Raw genomic sequence first — 21,461 nt, forward strand, 5'->3', positions numbered from 1 at the left:
CTGCCAAAGGACAATCTGTTTGCTCTGAGACAGTTTAATGCATACTGACTACCAGAGGCAGAACTTCCATTGGCTCTGTTACAGGGGTAATTTACACTTTAACAAGGTATTGTGACAAGGTGGTAATTATATTTTTATCACGTCATTATGACATTACCACCTGGAAAGCCATAGCTGATTAATTAGTGGCATATATTAAATTTATAACCCTGGAACTCTAAAGTTATCATACCTAAGTGGTGTAATTATGCTGAACTGTGGTGTGGCAGTGAATTGGAGGTGAAGATGCTGAGTATCCACCTATTGCAATACATTTAATGAGTGCCAGTAGAGGGCAGGGAGCTGAAGGAAATAGTTGGGGTTTTTAAAATAAATACTAAGGAAGAGAATGAAATCATTGAAATCTTGAAACCAAATCTAGTCAGATGGCAATTTCCAAGGCTTCTTACATACATGGATGTTTTAAAGGTATAATTTGAAAGCACTTTGATTTACACTTGTTTTTGCTTTTTATTTCACAGCTTTATTTCAGTTAATACACATCTATTTTGGTTTTAACAATGCAGCAGTTTCAGTTGATCTTTTGGAGGCTTGTACTTGGCCATTCTGGAGGCTACCTCACCTTCCTGCAACTGGTAGAAAGCACTGGTTTTGGCAGCATGAGTTTTTCTCAGTTTTGTGAATATGCCCAGGTGTTTTATGTTGTCCTTTCTGATTTACTTTTTTTCGTTTACTCTTTTCCTTTCTCTTTTTCTCTTTTCCTTAGTATTAGGAGGTAGAGGAAATAAATGAGGCTGGGACTAAATGATGAAAATGCCCACTAATTATGGCTTTTTTGAATGTGTTCCCATATTCCTATGAAGTAAATACAGACAGAATTATAAACCAAATCTATTTTAAACCAAATTATCATGCTAAAGGTCATAGTTTTGAATTGTTTTGATTTTCCCTGTTTGTTGTGCATTTCAGAGTCAGATTGCCAAGTAACTCATGTTTTATTCTTCCCTTTCTCTACAGAAAATGAAGTGACTACTTTCCCTGTGTTGGTGAGTGATCAGAGTGAAATTGTGGATACCAATGGAGCTGGAGATGCATTTGTTGGAGGTATTTCTTACTTCTTTCTGTTGTTTGGAGATTATCTTATTATTCTCTCTATAGAAAATTTACTGTTTTTTCATTCAGCTGTCCTTCAGAACAAGCTTCATTCTTTTACATCTTTTCTCTGCATCCTGAAGTTGTATGATTTAATTAAGTTCTGACTTCCAAAGGGAAAGTGTGTTGTATTACTTCAAAAATAATATGCCTTTATGCTGTACTCTGGTAGTTTTCATGAGATTAATTGTATCTGTCAGACTGTTGCATAAACAAGCTGCATCAAGCACTATATAGTGTACAGAAATCCCTCCTGGCTTAAATGTTAACACATTGTTGTTCTTTAAAACAGGTTGTAGTGAATATTAAACAGTATGTTAATAAGTGAGCATAATGTCTCTGATCATGTAAATTTTGGTAGAACATCTGCTTCCGATACAATTATTTGGACATCAGAAAAGAATGCAAAGGGTTAATTTGTTAAAACAAACCCTGAAAATATCTGGCATTGCTTAATATCCATTTGCAAACTTACTATTTTATTTGGCTCAAGCTCTAAGGAAAAAAGAGGATGTTATGTCTGTGCCTGTTTAAAAAATTATTCTATATAAGCCAAAACTCAATCTAATCCAAGATTTCTGTCATTCATTGTAACCTTCATCCATGTAGTTCTGTGATGCACTACTGCATCCTGAAGGCTCTAATATCCAGTCTGAAGTAGCTGTAAGGAGCTCCATTAGTCACTAATTTACTGGAAATATTACAAAAGAGACTTTATAAATAGAATTGCAGGGCTCAGTCTTGTAGCTACAAAGGGGATAGCAAGCAGTGTGTTACCAAATTAAAGCTTCAGAATTGTGTCCCACTTCAACAAAATATTCAACATAAGCTTAATCTTAAGCAGGTGAGTAATTCCTTCCTTACTTAATACAGCATTTAAACCAAAGATAAATGTTCAGTATATACTTAAAACTGTCTGAGAATGGGAATGTTTTTACTCATTACTTCAGTGCTTTCATGAATCAAAAAGGACAGAAATAGAGGGAAACACATTAGGTCATATTATTCATGCACCTTTTAGGGCATGCTTGTCGCTGTCTGTTATTCCTAAATCACAAACAAGACTGAATTTGAACCAGTAGGTAACAGTGACTAACATAAATAAGATCATCAAGTGCTTGTCCTTATATGCATTTGCTCTGTTTATCAGCTGTGCCAGATAGCTGCTGTTCTTGTGGAGGGGGAAGAGTGAATAGGCCTTGCCTATTTTGTTTTCATGTGTCTGCCATGTTTATCTCAGGATGTATTTATTTTCTGTTCTTCAGGTTTAGGCCTCTTGAAATCAGGACTTTTGTTTTAAGAATCCTAATTTTGTTCTTTCCTATGTTAGCTGCAGGAAGAATATTGCAACTAAATCAGGGCTTTAAGAACTGTTTTATAATATAATAGATCAAATATAATAATTGAACGCTCAAAAGCCTTTCTCTTTAAATTACATCCTTTTCCCTGGTACAGCCATAGCTGCTGGTTTTCTGTAGAAGGGCTAAAACATTTACTTTAATCAGAATATCCTGAATGGCAAGACTGATATAAACCAGTTCAGTCTCTATTCCAAACTACTGCCTTCCACCAGCAGTGTAAGGAGTTGGGGCACATCCTGTCAAGCTGGTCTTGGATCAATTGTGAGATTCCTTTCTCAAAGAGGAAAAATGATGTGCACAATACTCAGCTGTGGAAGAGAGGGATGAAGGGACATATTCTAAAAGATTAACTCTCCCTTATCATTCTAAGTGTTAAGATACAGCAAGATCATGTATATTTGGGATAATCTTAGCAAAAGTCCTGTATCACAGCTTATGGATGTATATTATCTTCAGTTGCCCCACAAACATCTGAGGCATCAGATGCTTTTTCATTGGGGCAGAAGTACAATGCAGTCCAGTGCGCTGTACAGTTCTCCCTCACTATCCGGGAAAGGACCACAGCTGGTTTTCCCTCTGTAATGGCAAACCTGTCTGAGCTGTCCTTGCAGTGAGACACTTACCTGAGCATGAGTGTGTGAGCTCAGCCTCCTGTTGCACCATGCTTCCCTCTCCTGTGACTCAAAGCAACATGAACTTTAGGATATCCATCCAGAGTTCTTCCATTGGCTTCTGGGATATCTCAGTTCTCCTCTGGCACTCCATAAATAATAAATTGATCATTTATTCTCCTCAGAAAATAGATTTTCTTGAGTTTAGTCCAGATGGGAGAATTGGGACTCATAATAGTCTTGCTACACAGCTGATTCTAGTCTTATACGTACTGTGGTCTCCTTCTTCAAGGGGTCACCTTATTTTCCTTCCCATATGTAGGAAATAGGATACTGGACTGGATAGGCTTTGATTTGGTCTGTGTTTCATTTGAGGGAAATGTCTGTATTTTATCTGTGGCACACTTGTTGTGTGTTTTCAAAATGTGTGTTTGGAACACATTTGGAGAAGTTCTTGAATGTCTCCTTAGCAGCAAGCCCTGTGCAGTAGTGTAGGTAATACTGCCCAACATGCAAATCTTCTGGCATTGGGTCTAGCACTGAGCCAGCTGCAGTGTTACTGTCCTGACAGAATTTTTACAACAGGAAAGTTATATTCTCTTCAGTGCTTTTCTGCTTCTTTCTTTGATTGAGGTTTTTATCATTTCTTACTACCTAGGCAACAGGACATGTAATGTTTTGATTTCAGTGTCCTTGCAGTAAAATGTTTCAAAATTAATACCTTAACTAAAAAATTCACTCAGTGTGACAATATCCCCTCCTGGAAACCTATTTCTTTTATTCAAACAGCAGAGAACAAGACTCCCATGGCAAAATTTCCCATACTTCTCTCGAACCAGTATATTAACACAACTGAACAGTGGTTTTTCTGGAACAGGTGTCTTGGCTGAGAGGGGAATGTGGGATATAATGAGAACTAACCCCATCACACAAGATTTATTTTGCATTAGGGGGTCAGGTTTGTTGGACTCTATCAATGTTTTGAAAGGTCTTTTACAGAGGCACTCTCTTCCAGAGGTATAACTCACAGATCGTAGGGAAATTCCTTCTCAATAATTATGCCAACTTGGCAAATCACCCCTCATATGTTTCTCCATGTAAAAGTTGAAAAAGAAGAAAACAGTGTGGTTTTTTTTTTACTAGAACCAGACTAACGACTGAAGCTCTTGAGACCTTAAAGTCAAGACAAAGTTTAAAGCACAAAGTTTTTGGGCACTTGTAACTCTGTGAATTGATTCCTGAGTTCAGCATTTCTGAAGCTGCCAGCCTCCAAGGAGAACTAGCTCACCCCAACAGCTAGCAGCAAGAAATAAACCACATTCTTCAGTTGAAACGTGGGTTTTATTAAGTTGGCACCAGGAATATCTCTGAATTTCCTGCCTCTTACTGCAAGCATCAAGTCATCTGCCACTCAGGCTGGTGCAGTGCATGAATAAGAAACTGGATTTTAAAATTGCTGCGGCTATCTTTATGCTAAAAACACTTCTCTAAACAACACTAACACAGTTCTGCCTTTATTGCTTACCAGCAACACTGCTACCTTTTACAGGTTTAAGCAATAATGGTTTCCTTTGTAGCATCTCAGCACCTCTTGTGGTTTTCAGGAGTAGCACAGATATTTGGTTATAAATCCCTGAAATACCCATAAATTCAAGTTGCAATTCTACCTCCAGATTCTTATGACATTGAAAAATCACTTGAGCTTTGCTGGCATGGCTTATGCCACAAAAGTCCTCTTAATGAAATTACAGCCTTAGTTTGTAGAGTTTGGGGAGATCATTAAATTAACATTTATTTATTACTGGTCAGCCCCAGTTTGAAGCACTGCAGTAATGATAATCAAAGTGATAATGGCAATAAATATGAGCGGTTTGACCATCATATGCTTTCTTTTGTGCCATCCTGCTCTCTTCAGCCAGAGTAGGCTTGCCTTCTGTTTGAACTCCCCTTTGTCATTGCCACCGTAACTAATGAAAACAATCAGCATCTGTTCTGATAGTTGCTGCCATTGTTCCCTGCAAAATCTCTCCCCTAGAATCTGTCTAGTCACTGGAACTGAGTACAGAGTTCATAACAAATGAATAGGAGAAGGTGTAAAATCGATGTTTCTTCAGGTTCCATCAATATAAATATATTGACTTCATAATGTGCTATGATTTAGTCATATACTACATGGAAAGTACTAGAGTATGAAATGGAACCACAAATCATTTTCAAGTAGCTTGATAAGGCAGTGACAGAACGATTGCAGCAAGTGTGTATTACTTATCACCATGCTATAAAGCTGTTATACCATTCTCAAGGAAAACGAATCCCAGGGTAGAAGGAGCTCTTCATTAAGCATTGTACAGTGCCAGATAGGAGCTGATAGTAATTTGCCTCTGTCAGTATCAAAGGGGAGGTCAATGGCTCAAACCACCTGTCAATTTAAGAATGGCATTGGCGCTTTCATGTGCTGAGGAATCTCATAAGGCTGCTAGCTAGAGTTTGAAAGCTGCAGTCACAATTTTTTGGTGCACGTTCTTCAAGAATAAGCAGTTCTTTCTCTTTCTTGTGAAGCCCAGCATGAGCCTTATGAGATGGTCAGCTCCTGTCTCAACTATCAGACAACTACTCTGATAGAGACAGGGAGAGCAGCAAAAGAGGAGTCATCCTCTCTTATATGTCCTTTTGTGAGTGGGCCTCATGGCATCCTTATCTCCTCTTTAGGGACCACAGCCCTTACTGAAGATACTTCCCTCTTTCTGATTCTGTTTGACTCAAACTATCTCAGTAAAGCCATTTCCTCATCTTTAATAGAGAGGTTAATTCCAAGCATTATTTTCCATCTTAATCTAAATGTCTCTACAAATTAAATACAGACCTTGGACTTGTAGGAGTTTGCCTAAAGGTTCTCACACTGTTCAGATTGTAGCCTCTTTTCATGAGGTAAATGATTTTCAATAGAGTGACAATCAGCTTTGATTTCAGAACTAACTAATATTTGATCTACTTCTACATTATTGAAATATTGAAATACTATATTTCATGTGAAACATTCTTGAAATACATTATGAACATATGTGTATGTGTATCTATAAAATCACAGCACAAGAAATAAAAGTACAGGTTCACAAAGAATACAGAGTGCACAGAATAATTGGCCATCATTACTCCTCTACTATTAAGTGTTTGATTCAGAAACCTCTTTTAATAAAGGTCTGGTTCTGTTTTCTGAACACACTAGATTTGCTTTGGAATACCTTGGCTGAAGCTGGTGGATTTAAACAAGTGTAATAATGATAAAATGGAAACATAATTAAAACCAGCATAATAATTCTTATGCTGTTGCTCTGTAGCACCCATCATTTAGGGAAGGAATCCAGTGATTTTTAAAATTAAAAAATCATCTTGATGGGATTTAATATCATCTGAGCTGACCCTGCCTTAAGCCAGGAGCTGGAGCAAGTGACCTAAAGAGGTCCCTTCCCACCTAAATTGTATTATGATCCTATGAATTTTAATCCTATTGGTATTAAGTTTCCAGGTGCCAGTTCCTGCTCCTCTGGAAATCCAGACTCAATCATCCTCAGGGGGCAATGTTGGTGGCTGCAGAGTAGGAGCTGCCCGAATTAAAAAATTAAGCTCAAAGAGCAAGAATTCCATCTTTTTGCAATAAATCTCTTCTAGGGCAAAGGGGGACTGTACTTATGACTCTGTCTAATAAGTCCCTTATGTATTTCTCATGCAAGCATTGTGGAGATAGAAGCATGTTCACATGTGAGGAATGAGCTCTTATGAATAGCTCCTATATGGCTATTCCAGGAGTGCTAAACATGCAAAAAGAGCTGATAATGCTTTCAGCAGAGGCAAATTTGAATGTTTTTTCAGAATACTAATTTATCAGTAAGCTTGTGACTATATTAAAAAGAAAGCTACTTAATAGATTTCTAGGGCTCTTGAACACTGGGGAAGACTTTGTTTACACTAAAAGTGAATATTTCTGTTATTTGTTTTATTTTTCTCTCTGTATAAATCTGTGCTGTAAGGGCTGCTCTCCCTCCAGTATTCACCATCCCTAGAACATTCTAGATTCATTGAAATAGGAGTAGAAGGAGCTAGGAACAGTTCTTAACTGAACAGCAGGAGCATAATATCAGAAGCTACTTCATCCACTTATAGTGGTCTTTAATTTTTATAAGGTTTTTATACTTGTGTGAAATACCTTGGGAAATTGCCATCATTTTTTAATCACATTTAATAGAGGGAAATACAGTGGACAAAATGTCACAGCTGTGAAGTACTCCCTTCTGATAACACCAGAGCTCTGAGTTGCAGAGCTACTTGCCAGCTGGGAGCAAGGGATAATTTTTTGGTGATATCAATTAAATATGTGTGTGCATGGAACTTGTAATGGCTGATATTTGCTACAAAATTTATCTTCACCAGCAAAGAAAGAGGGGATACTACTTTGAATCATTCTGGCTTTTCTTTGAAGTAAAGATAACTGTTATAACAGAAAGCAGCACTCTCTTAGTTTTCATTTGTCCAGCATTGGTGGCTAATTGCCTCTGAGCAAACCTGTTGTTACTGAGATCATGGCGGGTGAGATAGGAGGCTTTGAAATAAAAATACTCAGTGTCATCAGCACTTTGACTGACAGCCCATTTTTTCCCATCTTTACTACTCCTGGTTTATAAACAGCATACAGGAGTATAATAGCTGAGCTGCAGAGAGGGCATCAATCTTTGCTTGCTAGGGGATAGCCTGTCAACATGTCCATGACTTACCACCCCTGTGTTCTGATGGCATTCAGAACTCTGTCAGATAAACATCCCACATAAACCCAGGCTATTAGAGGACCGCGTTATCTCTGTAACTGACCTTCTACAAACTAGAAAATGACCAGGTTGTATGTTCCCAGATGATTTTTTCTCAGTCTCAGCTAGAGGCACATAATTTTTCTGATCAATAGTGTAGCCAGTTGCTAATGCTAATTTCAACATTAGTATTGGCTCATTTTCAAAATTTGCCACAGTTTGAATTGCAGCTACTTAAACAAAACCATGAAAATAGATATCACTCAGAAAAATACATAGAATATTTCTGTTTTCTTTTCAACTCCCTACTTCTTTGTTTACCAATTTCCATTCAAAATTATTTCTTTGCAAAGAATACCCTCTTCTGTCTTGATATTATATGTAAACCTGTTTGCATGTGTTGTCCAAGTATAATTGTGATTATACTGCTTTCATTGTTTTAATTGCTGCCCTTCTCTTGGTCTCTAACTGTTCCTCCTAATTTCATTACATATGTATTCTTATAACACAGTAATGTAAATATAGTAATTCACATTTTCACCTGTTCCATTTAAAGGCAATCTAGAAAAACACATAGTAGAATAAAACTAAGGCAAAACATATTATACTTGCTGTCATTTCTTAAATAACACGTAGAAGCAAAAGATCCACTTAAAAGGATCAGTGTATGGAATTAAAAAACCCTCAGAAGTTTCTAATTAGACTGAAGCAGGACTTGATTCCTTTAGCCTCTGTGTCTCTCTTCCTGTCAGTGAAACCTCAGTGTTAAGGGAGCCTCAGTACATAGCAAGAGGATTAATATTTTGCAAAATTGGTTTTTAAAAGGCCTAATTTACCTCACCATAAATTCAGTGACATTGTGGACAGGTTTTGTGAAAAATAAACGTCAAATAGGTTATGTACACTTTAAAAAAACAAACCTACTATGTTAAAAATAGATTTTCAAAACCAATTATGAAGTTCCAATTTTTACTGTAATAGCTATGGGACAATTACAAATTGACTTAACGCCTCAAAGCAAGTCATCACCGTTTAAAATACTTTGTCATGCCTACTATGCCTACCCTCATAACATTTCATTTTATGTTAATGTGTCATGTGTTAGAAAATCATGTAATGATAAAGAAAATGTTCATGTGGAAGGTTAGAAATTACTTTAATGAGTTACTATTACCTTGCTTGCAGACTGTTAGCAATATTTTTGTGTTATTTTAATGTATTCTGAATAGAGACAGAGGCACTCGTCAGATTGGATCATCAAGAACATTCCCCTGGGAATCAGGGCAGGATATAGTCCCCTAAGAAATGATGTGTCAGATTAAGCTGATGCTGTATTCACAGGAGATAAAACACCACACAATGAAATACAAAACCACACTGAAAGATATTGTCTGTTTGACATCTCACATGCCTCAGTGGGTGCTAAGGACAGGGACACAATGGCCAAAAGGACACTTCTCAGGCCGTGGTGTTCACAAGCTGGGTCCTCTCTCACTTACAGCTCCTCTGTTATATAACAGCATGGTAAAGTCTCCCAGAATTTGTTCACTTCCCCCACACTGCAATGGGCTCATACTTGAAGTGGGAAGATGGCAAGCTTGCAGTAAAGAGGAGTTAGAAGAAAGAAGGTGGTCGCAGTTAAAAGCAGTGGTAGTAGCAGTGCTTGTAGGTTGATCTGACACTGATCTCTGACCCAGGGGAAAGGGATGTTACTGGTATTGGTGATCAGTACATTTTTGCTATCAATCCAGAATTCTAACAGATATTTAAAGAGGCAAAAGGTATTAAGTGTCACTGTATTAAAATAGGAGCATTATGAATATAATGCTAGGGTAGGCTCTTTCAGCCCACAAAAGTCAGGAAATTCACAGGCTGCCTAGCTCCCATATTCCCTCTGCCCTGGGTGTTGCTTTCTCATTCTCCTTACATACTGCTGGCTTGGCTGTGTGGAAGCACACCTGCAAATAAAACTCCTGAGACTCATGCATATGAATCTTGGCTATGAAGTTACATTCGTGCAACCTTTTTGCACTTTAATATATGTTAAAAACTGAGTAGAGGATAGGACATGTTATTCCATTTTATTATCTTCAGAACTTGATTGTATCTATAGTAAATTAGTGCAGTACTCTTCCTTTTATTGCAAGCAGTAGATGTAATAATTGGCACTATTTAGTGTCAGTACAACAGGTTTGAGGCTCAGAAACTTTCCACAGGTACTAATAAAAGAAAGTTTATTTCACTCTTGTCTCAAAAAATTCTAAAAAATTTAGATTTTGCAGAACGCTTCTGGGAAATGCTTTTAGGAAAAACAAAGATAAAGATCAGCCTGGAAAGTATTTTTTTCAAATAGAGAAGATGCTTGCAATGAAAATATCTGTTTCTGGTTTGGCACATGCGGCTCCTTGTAAGCTTGGAGGGGGGTTTTTTTAATCAAATGTTTTCCCCTAGAGGCTGCCGGAGACAAGCCTAAGGCAACCAGATCCTGATCCTAAAGGAAATTTCCCAATGCTCATGATGTGGACTTAAAAATGAAAAATAGGACCAAACCATGAGAAGTTATAACTTTGTTAGCATTTTCCTCTTTCACATTATTCTTGGAGCACATTATAGACTGAAATGGTTCTTTTCTTGGACAGTAAGATGCACTGGGGAATTTGATAGAAGTGATATGCAACAGGTTATAGAGTCCACTGAGGATGTTTAATGTGGAAGGATGTCAGAGCATAAAATACTGCTTGTATTTATAACAAAATATAACAAGGCTCCAGCTTTGAGCTATTCCCTCTCAGAAGGTGGAGTGTATGCAGTCAAGGCACAGGGCAGTGATAGAAAATCTCACATCAATCTAAGTAGGCTTCACCTCAGGGTCTATTTTCCCAATCTATGGCACAGCCTTCAGGACCAAACCACAACAGAGCAGCATACAGCATTCCCACTTAAAAGCATCAGAGAAATGAGACTGCTTGGAGGGAGTTTCTGGTGGGCTGAGCACATACAGACCCTGGGAACTATGATGACACCTTGTTCTCTGAGCTGCAGTGAGCTAGCCCAGTAAAGCCAAACAGTGGCAATCATGTGCAATGCAATGAAATTATTCAGCCTTGAGTAACTGATTCCTAATGGAATAATAGGGATGTAATGAAGTTTTATTTCTTTTTTTTATTTTTATTGTCACATTTCTGCAGAAATCTTTCATTAACATTTTCCACATGTAGTGCTTTAAAGCTTTAGACGCTGTGTTCTTTTTTTCATTTTGTGTATTCAACACCTCCTCTCCATTCCAGTAAAAGGCTGCTAAACTGAAAACACTCCTTTCACTCCTTTCCATTCATAGTTGTCTAGTAAATGCAAAGTTGTATTATTTGCATGTGTCCATAACTGACTGTATAACCTCAGACTGAAAAATATGTACACCCATCTGAGTGATCCTTACAGAAACTCAATGCATTGAAAATGTATCCATAAATCAGAAGAAAACAAGAGGGATAGGCATAGTGATACCAATATCACTGCATTTCTTAGAACGTGCTTGGTTTAGTATTCATGCTGCTGATTATAAAATAAGTTTCTTGTACAAAGGCAGTGAAATGCTTTCAGCACGTGACCATTTTATAAATAAAGTAAATATAGACTTCTGAAACATTTTAGTCGTGATCTCATGGTTTTGTCATTCTCTGGAAGTAAAAATATTGACATTTACCAAGCTGTTTGTTCCAGCTTTCTGGTCTCCTGCAGTTTATTTATATAACAACCTTATCGATGAGCCTCTTACTCAGCTCTCTAGGTTTAACTGAGTTGAGTCGATTTGCTACCACAGCTTCAAGTCGGTGTTACAGAACAAGCAAGACATCCTAATAAAGCTGTAAACGTGTTTACTCAAACATGGTATTGATTTTACTTGGAGAGGGAGAAGCTAGTGCTTAGCGTGGTGTCAGGGAGGATGAATTTAACGGCAGTTTTTCATTGTCATCTGTCATGGTTGTGAAACACTAAGTGAAGCCACAAGAGGATAATTAGAATTGCCAGAAATTTAGCCCCTAAAATCAGTTAACCACTTGAGATTTTTGTAGTTTAATTAGTTTTTATTAAAACTTTCCTCCAGTGGTATAGTCAGGAAGGATTTTCTAATGTTCTTTCCAGTGAGAGATTTCAAGGTTGCCACTTGTTAGATATACATCTTAAATGACCATTTTTACGGAAGGGTTGGTGACCTTTTTTCTCTCAATTGTAATTAGCCTGGCACTACAGTCCTTTTAAAAGCACAGAACCATTTCATTTTTGAGGAGAGGAAAAGACACATGTTTCTATGCATATACATTCATAGTTAATAACATATATATGCATGTATGGTATCATTTTTACAATAAATTCTGTGAAAGTGCTAAAGTGCTTAAAGGTTGAAAGAAATATAGAGTGTTTGAAGATACTTACATTTAATTTGTCTTATATACTGTAAGTCTGATGTGTCAGACCACAGTGCCAAAAGACATGAAAACAGAAGCCAAATCCCACCCTTAATCAAAAACGTTTCCATTTAGAATAGCCAACATTTGGTTTGATAGCAATGGGCAGGGCCTCTGGCTTACCACAGTTCTTGGCTGTAATATCCACCATCTGCCACAAAATTAAAAAAGGAGAAACCTCAGCATGTTGACGTACGGTCATTCAGTGACTGTATTGCAGAATCCACTGATGCCAACATCTTTCACAAAATCAAGGGTGGCTGCTTGGCTCTTGGCAGCAGCATTGCCAGCCACCCGATTACTACTGACCGGGCTCATGCTACAACATTAGCCCGCTCCAACAGTGCTAAAAGACCTCAAAAAAAGCCCCAGTCGTATCAGCCACAAGGCTTTGACTGGGTAATGTGTCTTGAAAACTGCATCTACCCACACTCCTGGCCTGGAAATGTAGAGGGATCACATGAAAATAGATGAGCATCCCAGCAACTGTGATAAATTCTGTATGTGAACAAGAGTGTGAAAAGGTGCTTGCAACTGTCCCCATGATGGAATAACACCATTTTTAAAAGTGCAGTTTACAAATTAAGCTGTACAAATTTTAAATACAAAAAAGAGGAGTCAGCTAAGCTAATCAGGATCCTTTTTGCAGCTGGGACTATTATGATGGTGCATGGCCTGGCTAGCATAGGTTATATACTTCAGGGTTCATCTGGAAGCAGAATTGTCTGGGAACATCACATAGCAAAAAGGTTTTGAGGGGCTCTGACTCAGGGTCAGCCTGTAGTTGTTTAGAATTGATGCATTTGATAATTGGATTTTTTCAGCTTTTCTCTCTTGCATTAAAAAAAAATTAATTTTGCCGTGGGTATTTTATAAAGGTTGGAAGTGTGAGAGAAACTGCAGAAAGACAAGTAGTGGGGAGCTGAGTGACGGAGGCTATAAATGGATTTTCAGCCAGCATTAGTAATTAACAGTCATTAAAATTAATTGTCAAGTGTACAATTTGAAATGAAACATTTGGCTTCAATATGAGCTGTTTTTAAGTGTTGTTAAACCATTACTGGAGCAGACCAGAACTGTTTTAAATCTCCACTATCGGACTCCCACATTCCTGCCCAACTGCACTAGTTCTAAGTGTTCATTCAGAATTACCACTAATAATCTGGAAATAAAACTTCCAAATAAATCACTGATTTCAGTGAAATTGCCTCTGAAATATCTGTTTTCTAGGAAATCAGCTTGGTTCTCTTTTAGTGATGTTTAAGTTCTACTCAACTCTAGGGAGTAACAAAGTGAATAGAACACCTTTTGTGTCAGTCAGTGGACTGTCTTGCTGTGTTTTTTCAAACTTATACTGACATCCCCAAAGCTCCAAAGAGATTTGAGCTGGTCCCAGTGAGAGCCTTGGTTTGGGTCTGGCACCACTTCTTGGCTTATAGGACTTTCATTTGGTGGGGAGCACAAAAAGGAACAAAGCAACTTCACTTTTCCCTCATTCTGTTTGTAGACCTAACTATTACAAACGTTGTCTTTGAGAATATGTAATAAGGAAGCTGGTGGTAATAAAGGTTAACTCTCAGTTATTTCCGGCACACTTTTCAGAGCAAAGTGATTCCAGAGTCGCTTTTTTTCTCCTGAGCAGAAAAAAAATAATTAAGGGCCAAAAATAGCAATTGGTGTGTTGTAATCACTTCTATCATCTGAGAATGCAAATACATTTTCTACTACTCCAAGGTTTAAAGCAACTTTTGAAGCAAAGTTGTCTTTTTTCTAGGAAGATAAGTGGGATGAGTTGGACCCAGTTCCAAAGAAGTTCTCACCATTATTGGGTGCAAGGTGGTTACTTGGCTATCCATGCCTGTGAAGGGCAAAAGGATCCCAGTCTACTCTGAAAGCTTACCAAGATGGCTTGCTAGACATCCTGCAACTGCATTTTCCCTTCCTCCACAAGCAGTTGGCATGTTGGATAACAGGGTAGGAGGCAGACAGGAAAGCCTGGAGCTAGTGTGATGAGAGCTCCATCCACAGCTCCAGCAGTGCAGAAATGCTCCTGCTCAACAGCTGCAGTTAAAACATGGTAAACGATATTGCCTCAAGTTGTTTTGGTAAAATACTTGATGTGAGGCTGTCTGGTGTAGCCAAAGTTTACTGCTGCTTTCTGCAGTCCACTCCAGTGATAGCCAGGGACCAGTTCAGACCACAAAGAAATGAAGTAGATGCTGAGCTACCTTAGTATGTGCTGGGACGATCTAGGTCTGTGATCCCAGGCCTGTGATACAGGATCAGAGTTAAATTCTGCCCTTTTGGTCTCTGAAGTTGTAGGAGGAGTGTGAACTAAGTCTGAAGCCATGCTCACTTATCTTCTTGCATTTCCAATCATGGCACCTTAAGAGATTACAGCCTTCAACTGCTTCTCATCTTCCCTCCCCTGCCCTGCTCTCTGGTTGGGCTGTTTGAGTGCTCACTAACCCACTTCAGTTTCAATCAGCTGTGTTAGCAAAGATCCCCTGCTCAACACCTACTGTTTAAACTGATCTGGCTCCTTTTGACAGGGTATCGGGTTATACCAGCAGCAAAGCAGCATGGTGAAAAACAGATGGGGGAGTAACTTCTTCAGCTGGAACTCAGATCTGAATCGATGCCTTGAGAGCATGACTCATGGGGTTTGCATCACCGTGCCTTATACACTGGGGGAGGCAAACTCTGAATTATATTCTGACCATGTTGCTTTTTACTGCATTAACTAAAAAGAACATTCTGCAGCTAAGGCAGCCAACCTGATAGAGCTCTTTGCTTCTCTGCTCAAACAGCACTGCTTTCTGGTGTTCCCTCGGGGTCTGCTTTGCCAACTGCCTAGTCTTACTGTGTGATGTAGTTCTGTTTGTGATATGTGTGTTTGTGTTGTCATTCAATGCAGTATTGTGTCAGATACTGCTATTTCCATTTCATCTTTGAAACACATACCTTTTAAGAGAAACTCAGCAGACAAGAGAATGGTTTGAGGGCAAACTCCCCAGTGCAGTTTCTACATATGTCATATATGACAGCTGTACTTAATGTCATTTCTGCAACACCCTTAAATCACAGAGATCTCTCATTTCTATCCCCAATTAGAACAAGATGGTTTTTCACCTGACTCTGCTTTCACTTAGATCAGAATAAATAAGAAGTAGGTTCACTGAAGACAAAAGACTCATACTAACTTGAAACTACAGTGAGCCTGGGAGATGACGACAGTGTCAGTCTAGTTGGTATTGAAAAGTAATTCATGTTTGATGGTCCTTTGCTCTGTGGATTTTCTCATCTTCATGTATGTTTGATGCCTTGATCATAAATGTAGGGGATAGTTGTTCTTTCTTGTATAAACCTCTCTCTGAATTCATGCTCTGCACAAAAGCTAGCCCCATATTTGCCTTTGGAGACCTGCCCAGTGCATCTTCATACTTACTGAGTCAGAAATGGACTGTCTTAACAGCCTCATTTTACATATGGTTACAACTTGCTCTCAAGTTTTAACCACCCAGAAGCACACTGGCAAGCTCCTGCCTCCCAGGCAGTTTAAATTCAATGATTGACACCCTCCACATATCCAAGAAAGTTTCTCCTAAGAATGCATGTTAATTTAATGGAGAGCAGACCATTTTCATCTTGTTATTCAGAAACGAGCTGATTTCTGCCAGGCATGCTGTTTGAATTTCTCAACTGTTACCCAACTATTGCAGCTGGACCATCCTGCCACAGTTGTGTTGTCTGTCATCCCTGACTGCCATCAGTGATAGCACTCACAGCACAATTTCTTCCTGTTTCAGATTCTTATCTTTGTATATTGATAACTCCTGTCTTCTTCACTTGTGCTTATGGACTTACCTTTTGTTGGTGAAAGAGTCATTTTTTCCCAGCCAGTGTCAGTCAATATCTGGGAAATTCCAGCCAATACATAGTTCTCTAGAAAAGTCTTGATGTCAGAAACATATGAGTTTTCTCCTTTTTTAACTAATCTGCTTACTCTGTATGGCCTCCCTATTCCAATGAAAAGTGTTTGATTTATAGATTTTGCAGTTTCAAACTCTTCTCCAATTTGGTGCAGTTTAGAGGAAAATGTAGATCGATTGGGCTTCTTTTCACTATCAGTCATGACCAAGAAGCCAAGATAGAGATTGGTAATTGATGGAAACAGGTATTTTGCTCACCAGTATTATCCTTCATTAATCTAACCTTCTTTTTCTTGTTTTCCATGATATTTAAGGGAGCAGACATCATTGCATAGGATGAAATATTTTTATTATTGTCTGAAATTATGCTGTAGTGTATCACCAAAGGAAATATTTAGAAACAGAGCACAGGTTAAATGACAGCATCACAATATGATGTGGAACCTTTTCCCAATAGTAAACCAGATGAACAGAGAAAGTGAATATGAAAGCAAGCTAGCAAAACATATCAGCTTAGAATCAAAATTTGTAATATGTCAGAAGTTGGTACTTATGAGTTTTGCACAGTACTTAGCAGAGACATGGTTTCAAGACTACATTTGTACTGTCAAGGCACAAAGCCTGAGCATGACAGAAACTTGAAATGGTGGATGAAATCTTTAAAAAGAACATCTTTCAGCTTGCTAGAATTCTGATTTTCTTGGGCAAGTCTCACTTTCCTTCTGTGATTGGACAAGAAAGAGAGATACATCTGAAACATATTAAAAACAGGATAAAAGTGAATAAAATATTACCTCTAGAATGAGAGCGGGGTTTTAAATTATAAGATACTAAGTTTACTTCTCACATCTTAAAAGCCTCTTCCAAATTTAAAATACATATTTTACCTCTGCCATAAGTTCTGTCATGCTTTTGATCACAATAGCTTCAGCCAAGACAAAATGCTTCAGAAATGAGGGAGTCAATCCATAAAGTTTCTGGTGCTGCTTGTACTAAACTTCTCCAAGTACCTTTTTAGGACTGCCTATTCTGTTCATTTAGGAGGTGCTCAGGTTTTCAAAGCACTCAGCTCAGGTGATTCCTGAGTTTCCAAGCTGTGCATGCCAGGCTGTGGCAGCTGAAGCCCCGATCCTGAGAGGCGCCTGGTTCTCTGCACAGTTTGCTGTTCAGGGCGGGTATCTGCACATGCTATGGGGTACCTGCTGTTGCTGAAGTTTTAGATTAAATGTCCCATTATCAAAGGCAGCAGATGTCATCTAACTTTCCTCATCAGGTAAATTGTTTTCACCTTCTTTGCACTGTGAGCACCTGTAACTCTGAATGTAATGTTTCTCTATTACATGTCTTTCTCTTTTTTGGAGAAAAGCTTGCACACAGTTGTGTGGGGCTGTAGCTGTAGCCAGTAAGAGCAGAAGGAACTCTGTTCAGCAGGGAAAACTTCTTCTTTGTTTTTAAGTAGTTCTTTGAGGAATCAGGGGTTATCTCTATAAAGAAGAGAACAGGAATTCTGTTAAAATAATTTTGAGAACACTAATAATGATCAGTCTTGATAATCTTTCATTTACTGGAAGTTACCAAATGGAGAAACAGCAGCACCACCATTCCAGCCCTGCAGTTCACTGAAGAGTGATTCTCAATTTAAACTGGCCAGGCTGCAGGGGTACATACAGGCAGGCCAGTGCTTTGCCCTGTAACAAACTGATACACTCAAAAAACTAATCTGACCATTTTCTTCCTTCTGTCTCTCTCACTGTGTCCCATAGGCTTTCTGTCCCAGCTCGTCTATGACCGGCCGGTGACTGAGTGCATCCGGGCCGGGCATTACGCAGCCAGCGTCATTATCAAGCGTTCAGGTTGCACCTTCCCAGAGAAGCCTGACTTCCACTGATAGTGGTGAATTGGAGGGATCAAGAGTAACTTCTGTGTTGCCATGGGATTGCTGCCTAAATTTTTCCTCCTTCCTTTTCCTTACCTTTCCAGTACCTGCATCAACGCTTCTGTACTTCTGTTTATTGTATTCTAAACAGAATATATATTTCTATGGTGTTTTCCATTTCAGACATCTACCACATCTCAGTAGTCTTAACTTTTGGGAACAGTGCTAAGTGAAGCTTACTATCTCATCCATCAGGAAAAAGTGTTCTATTTACACAAGATTTCCAAGGAAGTCCCATTTAAATGACACTGCTGATTAACACCATTAAAATACTTCTGTTGAATTATCTAGTTTGTATCCAGCTGTGGCCAAATCCTATTGAACTTACATGAAATCAACAGACCTGACTTTATTCCTAACTTAACCTTATAAACAGGGAGTTGTTCTATCTATCTAGTAGAGTCAGACCTGTGTAAAGAGTGGTGTAAATGTCCCAGGAATTTCCATACATATTGGAATGTACAAGACCTGGCCATCAGATAGTCCAGCTTCCATGAAAGTACATCACTGTTTTATCAGTAATTTAAAGGCCTGATCCACAGCTGTGATATCTTGCATTCAGCCATCTTGCATTGATGGCAGTTGCTTTGGGTCTGGCCACTTTTATCTCTCAGTACATCTCTAGGTCTATAGGTACAGTCACTTTTATCTGTCAGGTGAGCTAGCAGATAGGTACTTTCAGTGATTTCAGGGCAGATGCATGAGTTGGTGATGAAAATAAACATACAGATAGGTCCTATCTCCTCCATGTGTGTTTTCTAGAGGCTGCATTAAGGTACACATAACGAAAATGAGGTACAGAAATATTTATGCAGGATACATTGACAGGATATGCCAAATGGAATCTCTGAAACGCACATTTTTAAACTTCTAATTTACTTTGGATAATTAAGCAATATGGTGGATTTTGTTTGTATTTACAGTATTCAAAAAGGTGATCTGACACTGCATTCATTACTTTGCTATGTAATTTGATACTGATAAATAAAAAATTGTCATACAGTAACTCCTGGTTTTGTTTTGGTATGTGTCTGTCTTATTTCTGTGTATCCTACTGAAATGGGAACAAGATATGGGTGCTTAACCCACATGAATGCTAAATCTAAATGTTTTATACATGACTTTCAGTGTCCAGGTGGGTAGGTGAAGGGTGTTGAAGGGTGATCTCAGCAGTAAGGAAGAGAAGGAACATCAAATTGGTGCATGTACCATAGAAGAGATGAAAAATTAAAGGCTACGGTTCACCAAAGAATGTTAAATCAGTGCAGGGTTCACACTTTGCTGCCCAGGATTGAACAAAGGACACACAGAGACTGAATGCTGTTATTGTAGTTTATCTATTGCAAAGAGCACAAGGAGGAATCAAGGCTGAGATCCCAGTTCCCTTGCTGGTCACTGTCCAGTCTGACACATTGGACAGCAGGCTCTGTCATTGTGGAGATCACCAGGTGTGGAACTCCTGCAAGTGCATCAACCAGCGACCTCTGCCAATGCTCCCAGCTCCGCAAGGACAGGACACGCTCGGTGAGTCCCTCCCTTCTGCAGGGCCTCTGGCTCACTCTGGCTACCTGAGAATGGCTCCGTGTACAGCCCTTGTCTCTCTGCCAACGCTACAGCTTTGTGCAAGTAAGACTGCTCTGGTTTCATCATAGTGCCACTCTCAAAAGAGCTTTAGGCTGTACATTTCTCATGTTCGAGCATAGGTGAGAGGAAGAGAAATGAATGTGTTGGAGTGGAAATGGAATGACAAACAAAACTAAGAGTCTGCAATGTGCATGGTCTTCAGGCTTTATGGGTTGATCAGAAGAATGTGATTTTTTTTTAACATCTCATAGTTAATTTCTAATTTCTTAACTTGATGTATCCATGTGATATGTTTTAATCAAGAAAAACTGACAGGCTGAAGATGGATGCGTTGCAGTCCCTGCTTTTAATATATGGTCACATATGCCACACCACTTACTGCATGAATTTGCCTGTCAATAAGGAAAGCCCCAATAGTTTGGTGGTTAAATTTGCTGTTCCTCTTGCTCTATACCCATGATGCTTTCCATTCATTTTGAAAAAACTTTACCAATGTCCTGGCCTGATAATTATGTCTGATTTAAAATGAATATAAATATGTAAACATTGTTTATCTTACTAATGAAACTACAAGACATTTGTATACTGTGAAGAAAAGGAGGATATGTAAAGGCAAGTAGTCATAACATTGTGGAGACTCTTTCTCCTTCCTTCCCTCCCACCTTCCTCTATTCCTTGTTTTCAGTTCAGAATGCAAGAGTCAAGTCAGAGGTTCTGTTCTGAGCTTTTCCACTGATCTGTTCAATGAGCTTGGGCACCTGACATTTGGCTTTGAGTGTCAGCTACAAAGCATAATTTGAAGCCAGTGGGAGCAGCTGAGGAATAAACTACTACCCAATTCATAGAAGGGCATCAGAGTCTGACCTGCTCTATTTAGCCATTCATTATTTCTCCAATATCTGTCAATGGATATTTTTGGATGCTATATAGATACTTAGAAATATATTGCTAAATCATGCTAAATAATTTCAGGTTGTGCTGTCAGACTGTCTGATGATTTCATTCTGTAATTTTTGCAGGATCTGTATTCCTTTCCTGTTTCTTACTGCTGAAGGAGGGGTTTGTCTATATAATCCATAATGTTTTCACCCTTGATACTTTCTTTCACAAATAGTCTTTCTCTGTCTTCCATCTTATTCCGCACAGAGGTGTGTTAGAAAACTGGGCTTTCTGAAAAACATCATTGAAAGAGTTGTCTGCCAGTGATGTGTGCCACTTCTCAAATCCCAGATGGGATAACAGAAGTGACTCTGTCACTGAACTTGAGCCATTATTCAAACAGCGTTTTTACCTGGGTTACTCTCAGGAAAACAAATACTGGAAATCCACTTCCCACTAGCCAACAGCCAAAGCATCTCTCACTGGTATAAAACTTCCCTTTTGCTGGAAATAGAAGTGCATTTCCTGAGCCCATTGGGCATTTTAGGTTTGTTTTAATACCAAGTGGGTTGCAGTGCTGCTCAGATTAACAGGCAAGGAAACAGGCCCAGTAAGTATTCTGAAAGCCATATGCTAAATAGCTGAACAGAATTATGAGCTGGGAATCAGGAAATAAAGGCTGTGCTTCTGTTTCTGCAGGTGAGCCACTATGTGACTTTGGGCAAATCACTTTTCTCTCTC

The 21,461-nt window shown here is 38.7% G+C and overlaps 1 protein-coding gene across 2 annotated transcripts in view; it reads left to right on the forward strand.

The window, feature by feature from the left end:
* Window positions 1–19,263, forward strand: part of ADK (adenosine kinase) — a 266,529-nt gene extending 247,266 nt beyond the window's left edge. For both annotated transcript variants that reach the window (XM_059477017.1, XM_059477018.1), the window contains exons 10-11: window positions 1,018–1,104; window positions 18,085–19,263. In XM_059477017.1, coding sequence (XP_059333000.1) covers window positions 1,018–1,104; window positions 18,085–18,209 — 212 coding nt within the window. In that variant the 3' untranslated portion in view covers window positions 18,210–19,263. The remainder of the gene's footprint in view (window positions 1–1,017; window positions 1,105–18,084) is intronic.
* The last annotated feature ends 2,198 nt before the right edge of the window (window positions 19,264–21,461 follow it).

This window comes from Ammospiza nelsoni, chromosome 8, assembly GCF_027579445.1.
Source record: "Ammospiza nelsoni isolate bAmmNel1 chromosome 8, bAmmNel1.pri, whole genome shotgun sequence".
NCBI lineage: Eukaryota > Metazoa > Chordata > Aves > Passeriformes > Passerellidae > Ammospiza > Ammospiza nelsoni.